Source organism: Vespula pensylvanica, chromosome 23 (genome assembly GCF_014466175.1).
Source record: "Vespula pensylvanica isolate Volc-1 chromosome 23, ASM1446617v1, whole genome shotgun sequence".
Taxonomy (NCBI): Eukaryota; Metazoa; Arthropoda; class Insecta; order Hymenoptera; family Vespidae; genus Vespula; species Vespula pensylvanica.
The window spans coordinates 2931252-2940007 of NC_057707.1; the positions used below are offsets into that span (position 1 = coordinate 2931252).

Sequence of the window (8756 nt, forward strand, 5' to 3'; positions counted from 1 at the left end):
AAAAAGAGAGAAAAAAAACGATGTCCGATAAGAAATCGAATAAAGGCAAATCACCATTAGAACTAGTAGCACTAGCACTAGCACTAGTACCATCGTCAACCAACCATCAGCCACCACCACACTACCACAGTGCCACTGGTATTACCCATCTCGTTTACTCGTTTATTTACACCACGGCAAGCACAGTTTCTGCTGCTTCTGCTGCTGATTGTTCTGTTTGCTGCTGATTGTGCTGGTGTTGTTGGTGGTGGTGGTGGTGATGGTGTTGCTGCTGCTGTTGTTGCTGCTGCTATTGCTTTTGCCATTGCCATAGCCGTTGCTGTTGCTGTTGCTATTGCTATTGCTGTTGCCGTTACTACTGTCAGATTACACCGACGCGAAGCGTTAACTCTACTCGCGGGCCCTAACCGTTTACGAGCGAGTTTACGTTTACGCGGTTCGAGCGGTGCGGTGCTCACGATAGTCGCGAGCAATGCTCTTGTTAACACCCCGTTAACTCGGCCCTCGGACAACCTCGTAAAATTCGATGGCTCGAAAGACTACCATACTTGGTCGTATAGGCGCACGAATCCAACCGATGAATTTCTAAAAACCTTAAACCCCCAACCGACACAGTTTTTACAAATTCGTTCGATTAAACTCTACGCCTACCCCTCGCTTCTCTTTTCCTCCCTTACTCGCAAACTCGATAACTCTATCTATCTATCTTCTGATCTATCTTTTAACTTACTTTTCTTTTTTCCATTCTCTTAAACCTTTATATAAATTTGCCGATCAAACAAGTTCGTCCTGGTTCTATCGTTATCGAACAAATTTATTAGACGAGAGGGTACAAAGATAAAACGATCTCGACATTACCAATTAATATCTATCTGTATTACAACAATGAGGACAACTAAGTAATTATTCAAAAGAGCAAATTTATATATCGTAGATGGCATACTTTCTTTGAAATAATTTTCTTTTCCTTTTGGAACAAATTAACAAATTATTCGTACTAATTCGAATTAATTATCTCAATCGTCGTAGAAAATATTCATCCCTTATATATATATATATATATATACACACATATATACATATATACGTATATATATATCTTTCTCTCTCTCTCTCTCTCTCTCTCTTTCTTTTTCTTCGTTTTGTCATACCACCTGTGATGTTCGCAAAGAGGCTCGTAAAAGCGTGCCGTTCGCGTGATGCTCGCGAATTCGTTACTACTCTTGTTAACGCCCTCCTCTCGTACTCTTCTCCTCCCTCTCCCCCTCCTCTTGCCTTCTCTTCCTCCCCCTTGCAGCCCCTGGGCAAACCTCGTAAAATTCAGCGGTTTGCGCGCTGCCTCGTACGTAAACCATCGACGAATTTGCCGTCGTTCATCACGCGACGAATAAGGACGACTTGGTCCGTCCTCCCCTCTTTTAAAGAAATTCTCTCTCTCTCTCTCTCTCTCTCTCTCTTGCTCTCTCGCACTCGCACTCATTCGTTCGTTCGTTCGTTCGTTCGTTCGTTCGTTCGTTCGATCGTTCATTCGTTCTTTCTCGTTCTTGTATTTCGTGTAAATTATACAGTCTTCCTGAATTTCCATCTCTTTCTATGATACTTAAATATAATAGTACCGTTTATACAATCTCCTTTACCTTTCGATAAAGTTCGAAAAAATTTTATTCCACAGTTTTTGTGTAATTACTTTTTTTAACAATTTCGTCTTTTTTTTTTTTATTTACAATCATCCGTTTGCTGCTTTTTCTCTTTCAATTTTCTATTCAATTCGAATTAACAAGTGTACTTCTCCTTATTTCACATACTTCATTATTTCTCGTAATTTTAGATTAACGCAATATTTTTTTTTTTTCTCAAAAAGAGAGTTCAATGAAAATGTGATTTGGTTTTGATTATTTTTAATTCCACGGGTGGTAAGACGTGGTAACGATATAATCTTTTTCTTACTCGTTCATCAAGAAATTTTGATTCTTTTTTTCTTCGGTTTCTTTTTTTCTTTTTTTCTATGCAATGAGATGAGATAACGAGCACGTTTTAATCATGTTTTTTTTTTTTTCTGTTTTGTTTCATTTCAGGAACGCCGATCAATCGGTTACCGATCATGGCAAAATCAGTATTGGATCTTTACGAACTATATAATCTTGTGATCGCTCGTGGCGGTCTGGTCGACGTTATAAACAAAAAGCTTTGGCAGGAAATCATCAAGGGTCTCCACCTGCCTTCTAGCATTACTTCCGCCGCATTTACTCTTCGCACTCAGTAAGTAGACCGTTGAATTTCTCCTCTCTTCTTTCTTTCATTTTTTTTTTCTCTCTCTCTCTTTTGTATTCCTTTGCAAAAGGGCGTGCCTACCTCGAGTCGATCCAATTTCAATTTAACGATTGACTATATTATACTCTTTTATTATTTCTTTCTTCCTTTCTTTTTTTTTGTTTTTTTTTTTTTTTTTTTTTTTTTTTTACGATCTTCATTAATTTTATTCGTACGTCGAGTCTTTATCTTCTTTCAATCGATGAACGATCTACGAAAAATTGATTCAAAGGGTAAAAAAAAGAAAAAGAAGCAAAAACGAGAAAGAAGATGAACGAACGAATGAAGAAGAATCCTTCCACGTTGATACGAATTCGATACGAGAGAAATACAAATATCGCAACGAGCGAACGAGTTAATTTAATTATGCACGTTTAATTAGAAACACCATAAATCTTCGTGTTATCATACGTTAAATGCGAAATTAAGAAAATATAGCGCGATACGCGAATAAAACGGTAAAAACGAATTCCCATTTAACATTTCCCCTCTCTATTTCTTATACACACATACACACACACACGCAACACACATACACACACGCATGCACTTATATACACGCATACAAAGAGAGACTAAAACGGACGGTGACAAACGTACCGTGTAATCGGATTTGGACGGATTCTCTTACAGGTTTTTCTAACTTTTTCTCGAGTTAGTGTACATACATATATACGATATATATATAATACAATACATACATATATACATACATACATACATATATAAGTTACGTACGAGGCGTGAAACGAGGTGGACGGTATAATCGATTTGATCGCCACCAATCTCTCTCTCTCTCTCTCTCTCTCTCTCTCCCTCTCTCTCTATCACTCTTTCTGTCTCTTTCTTTCTCTCTGTATCTCTATATCTATCTATCTATCTATCTATCTATCTATCTATCTATCTATCTCTTTCCTTCTTTTACAAGACATTCAGAGTTCCTATGACCGGTTAGAGGAATGATGGATGTGCCATCGAGTCTCGAGACGTTCTCGTCGCCCACCACGAGAGTTGAGAAGTTATTTTCGCGAGCATATGTACCTAAGAGAAAGAGATAAAGATATATAGAAATAGAGGAAGAGAAAGAGAGAGGGATAGTCTTCCTTTAATTCGAATTAGAAACCATCATTCTCTCTCTCTCTCTCTCTCTCTCTCTCTCTCTCTCTCTCTTTCTGTTTTCTCTTTCCGTCTTTCTCTTTTTCATCCCTGTGCCATCGTCGTCTCCCCTTTTTTGACGTCTTCCTTTCCTTCTACTCCTCCCACCCCTCACTCTCTTTTTGTCTTTCTCTTTTTATCTCTGTCTCTCTCTCTCTCTCTCTCTCTCTCTCTCTATATTACATTTTCGTAGGATTGAAGAACCGTTCGCCATGTTAACTCTCTTTCGTCAAGCAGTCTTCTTTTGCTTTTTCATCTTCGAGAGTACGTCGTCTTTGACTTGGTAGGTCGATCCTCGAATCCCTATTTAGAATCATCATCGAGTTCTGTCTCTAAAAGTGAAAAATATTAGAGAGAAAGAGAGAGAGAGAGAAAGAGAAAGAGAATTAGACGAGAAATAAATCATCGTTGGTTTAGAACTTGCTTGACTTATTACGATTCTATAATACCTATATATATATATATATATATATATATATATATATATATATTCATTCTAAAATTATATATGTCTATAGGATAAAATATCCGAATCGTAGTAAGTCTTAATTATATATAAATATTCATTAAAAATTCTTTGGATAATAATGAATGAATCGATGTGCTACGAAATCGACTCGTAATATCCTTTTACCCTAACGAAAAAGAAAAGAAAAAATGTAGAAACAAAAACAAAAAAAAGTGAAAACGGAAGCAGAAAAATATAATGAAAAGTAAATAAAGAAAGGTCGAAAGTAGGGAAGGACGATCAAAAAAAAAATAAATAAATAAATAAATAAATAAATAAATAAATAAACAGAAGGAAGAAAAATAAAAAATAAGAAGATGCAAAAGGAGGAAAGAAAAAAAGAAATAAAAGAGATTTCGCGGTATCGTAATCTCGCATTCGTCCATCTCTTTGACGAATTGATAATTCGTAAATATTCTTTATCTCGACGTGTTATCCAATTCTTTATCTCTCTCTTTCTCTATCCAATCTCCATCTCACTTTCTTTCTCTTCTACATCCAATCCGGAGGCATGCAAGGCGTCTCTCGGACGTGGCCTATAATTCGCGCTGGCATCGTTCGGTTTTTACGATTGTCTGGCCAGACTGCGGGCTAAACTAGCCGTCGACTTTAAAAGTTCGCGTCGGCACACGTACACACTTCTCAACGTACACCACACAATACACACAAACATACCTCTCACCCTATTCTCCCTTCCCTCTCCCTCCCCCACCCTTTACACCCCATTTCGCATACAAACAAAATGTATATATATACGTATATAGATACGTACATACATACGTACGTCACATATATACATATATGAGTGCATACATGTGTGTGTGTATATATATATATATGTATAGAGAAAGAGAGAGGTATGTATGTATGTATGTACGTATGTATTTATGAATGTATATGTATATATAGGGAAGGATTGGACAGGCAAACGGACTTCTTCGTTCGGGGGCATAAATCTCTACTTCTCTGGATGGTAATCGAATTCCGAGCGACGCCAAGAAAGAAAGAAAGAAAGAGAGAGAGAGAGAAAGACTATAGTTCTCCACTTTCGAGTCTTCTCTTATTAGGAAGCAAGAAAAAAATAAAAGAGATAGAGAGATAGAGAGAGAGAGAGAGAGAGAGAGAGAGAGAGAGAGAGAGAAAGTTTACGAAAAGCTCGTAAAAAAGAAAAGAAAAAAAGAAAAGGAGAAAAGAATAGGAAAGAAAGAACAAAAAAAAAAGAAGCTTTAAAGGGTTTAACGCGTAACGTATAACGCAACGTAACGTTTTTCGTCCTTTGATCTTTGATCTAGAAAAAAGATTTCTCTTTGATCGTGCCGAAAGTTTTAAATATATATCTGAAAATATTCTAGTTGAATAGATTAGAAAGAGATAGTTATGTATAGAAAACGTATTGTGTATTTGGATGACATTATTATCGGCCATTATACGCAGGTGGAGAACGCGGGTATAACGTCAACGAGTTTGTGTACTTAAGATCCTTCCTTTATCGTTAATGATACGTTTAAGCTCTGGCTAAGAAAAATACACACAGAGAAGGAGATAAAGAAAGAGACAAAGAGAGAGGGAGAGAGAGAGAGAGAGAGAGAGAGTATACCGCGAAAACGGTGTTGAGCGTTTGCGAAACAATAAGAGAATCTAAATTTTCCATCGTTCTTTAGAAAATATATTTCTTTTTCTAGGAAATATGAAATTAATGAAATATTAAGAGCGAGGGACATTTAAATGTTAAAGCTTGCATTATTTGTCAATATGCAATGTTATTAGCGGATAGAATATTTTTGTAGAAAATTATTTGATTCTTAATTTTAATTTTACTTTTATTAAATATATGAATGAAATATCGAAAGATATTTAAACGTTAGAATTACCTGTTGAACGTTTACAAATGTCTACTCTAAGAAAATACAAAAACGTATGTATCTACATAAAAAAAAAAAAAAAAAAAAAAAAAAATTGAAAAAGAAAAATGTAGAAGAGAATATCGTTTGAATTATTTTATTATAACCAATCTCATATCGGAATAATAAGTATTACTATGATAATAAAAAAGAGGATGCCTCTTGTTTTCTTTTTCACAATCATCGGATGATTATAAAGTTTAATATTCATTGCATATTAATCGTATTTTTCTTTTTTTTTAATTCAAAATATATCAAACGATACGATATCCTAATACTATTATCCTAATTATTATATAAAATTATTATTATTTTCCCTTTTCAGATACATGAAATATCTCTACCCATATGAGTGCGAAAAACGACGATTATCAACTCCCGCGGAACTTCAAGCAGCGATCGACGGAAATCGTCGAGAAGGCCGCAGGAGTAGTTATGGCACATACGCTGCCGGTGGACCAGGTAACGAGGGCTTGGTCCAAAGAAATCCACCGAACTCGCTGGCATTGCGAGCTCAAATGTCACCGTTATCATTGGTGACAGCGGTGTCGGGTCATCACGGAGCTGGACAGTCATTGGTTAACGGACATTCAGCTCACACGAATTTACCACACCATCATCATCATCACCCGCACCATGCTCAACATGCCCAAGGACCGTTGAGCCAACCTCCTACCTGTAAGATAGACGAATTAATAAAAATTGAACAAAAAAGAAAAAAAAGAAAAAGAGACGATAAAAAATTAAAAGGAAGAGAGAAAAAAACATTACGTCAAAGTAGTAAAAAAAAAAATATATATATATATAAGAACTGAAAAAAGAGAAAGATCGAGTTTATTTTAAATCGTTAGTTAGAAGCCACAACGATGACGTGTTAGACGGACAGAGAGAAAGAGAGAGAGAGAGAGAGATAGAGATAGAAAGAGAGAGTGAGAAAGATAGAGAGAGAGAGAGAGAGAGAGAGAGAGAGAGAGAGAGAGGAGACGTAATTGATTGTACGATCCTTCGAGAGACAGGCGTTAACGGATGACTCTTGCTAACGAGCATTCCTATTTCCCTACCTACCCCTTCTTCTTCTTCTTCTCCTCCTCCTCCTCCTCCTCCTCCTCCTCCTCCTCCTCCTCTTACTCCTTCTCACCCCTTCCTCTTCCTCCTCTTCATCCTCCTCCTTCTCCTCTTCTTTTTCTTCTTCTTCTTCTTCTTTCAACTCTCAACCCTCGTCCCAATTTTCTATTACAGTGCTACCGTTTCCAATACTTCCCTCATTTACTATAATACATCATCCGAAGAATTCGTATTTGACGATTTAAATATTTTGATTAGTTTGGGTTGTTAGAGGGTCTTTTCTTTTCTTTTTTTTTTTTTTGTTTTCTTTTCTCTCTTTCTCTTCTTTTTTGTTTTCTTTTTTCAAGAGAACGATTGAAGGATCAAGAAGTTTCCAAATTAATTTTTTCTTCGTTTCGTTTTACAGTGTCTATGTCAAATTTAGCACCATCCGAGTTTGAAGCACGTATGGTAGAGTACGTAAAATTATTAAACAAGGAATTAAGAAATGCAGGAGCAGGTACTCCGCCACCGATAATAAATCGACAAGGTAGTTCAACACCACCTCCATCGACACCTCCTAAAGATGCAAACACGAGCAATTATGAGATGTCACGGTTAACCCTATGGGGAATGTACGGCAATAATAACCCCATATATTCGGCAGTGATACACCAACCATCGTTATCACCACAAACGTCACAATCGCCGTTACAACAAGCGTCCAGTCCAGAACCGCAAAGAGAAGCGTTAGATCTTGGACTGAGGTGAGAAACGTTTATGAGTTTTGTCCTTATGGTGTTCTACTATTTTGTTTGTTTGTTTGTTTGTTTGTTTTTGTTTTTTTTTTCTCTTGTTAAATATTCAATTTAGAAATGTTCGTACCAATGATCAATACGTTGCAAATATTCGTTCGTTTATTTTTATTTTCTTTTTTATTTTTTATTAAATTTGTAAGCTTTTGTTTACTTATGGTTTATTTATTGTTCTTCTCCTTTTTTTCATTACTACTATATAGGTCCTCACCCGTATGTTCCTCGCCATCTGGACCAAGTCCTCTATCATCTGGCAGCAGTTTTCACACCAGAAAGGACAATGAACAAGGTCCACCAGCTGCCAAAAGACTGCTATGCGACGAGGATAACCCACCTGATAAAAATCCTTCTTCCTCCACAGGAACACACATCAAGATCTGCAATCGAGGCATGTATATTATTTTATTTCTCAATTTTTCTTTTTTGTTTTTTTTACTCGTACACACACACACACACACACACACACTTTTATTTTATTTATTTCCGTACCTAAGATTTACCAAAAAGAAAAGAATGTGATCAAAATTTCTGAATTAAGAAAAAGGAGAAAATTATCTGGTTACGCTGTTTGTTTATGTTCTCTGTCTTATTCTCCATATCTTTTTTTTTTTTTTTTTTTTATAATTAAATTTTATATTGAAAATTATAAAAATGTATGTATGTATGTATGTTCTTCTTTTCTCTCTTGACTTTAAGATTGTTTATTAAACTTAATGAAATTGAATACTAAAACTAAATGAAAACAAAAAATATATGTGCGACTTCCCGGTCCACTATCTTTATTGTTTTCTTTTTTTTTCTCGTAGGAGATGGAAAGAATGGTGAAAATTCTCTAGTAGTCAGCGTGGAACTGAACGGTGTCACATATCAAGGAGTTCTTTTTGCCCAAACCGATTCGAAGAATGCAACATCATCATCATCATCATCAACGACGTTGACCCATAACGAAAATGGAAAAACTTCACGGAGCATTGCATCGTGAATGCATTATATATTACAAATAATAAACATAATTTAGATTTA

At 35.9% G+C, this 8756-nt stretch overlaps 1 protein-coding gene across 5 annotated transcripts in view; it reads left to right on the plus strand.

Annotated features, from left to right (window-relative positions):
• The window catches only part of LOC122636663 (protein dead ringer-like), a 133624-nt gene extending 124868 nt beyond the window's left edge, over positions 1 to 8756 (plus strand). For all 5 annotated transcript variants that reach the window (XM_043828151.1, XM_043828147.1, XM_043828146.1 and 2 more), the window contains 5 exons: positions 2076 to 2259; positions 6200 to 6552; positions 7346 to 7685; positions 7937 to 8121; positions 8540 to 8756. In XM_043828151.1, coding sequence (XP_043684086.1) covers positions 2076 to 2259; positions 6200 to 6552; positions 7346 to 7685; positions 7937 to 8121; positions 8540 to 8715 — 1238 coding nt within the window. In that variant the 3' untranslated portion in view covers positions 8716 to 8756. The remainder of the gene's footprint in view (positions 1 to 2075; positions 2260 to 6199; positions 6553 to 7345; positions 7686 to 7936; positions 8122 to 8539) is intronic.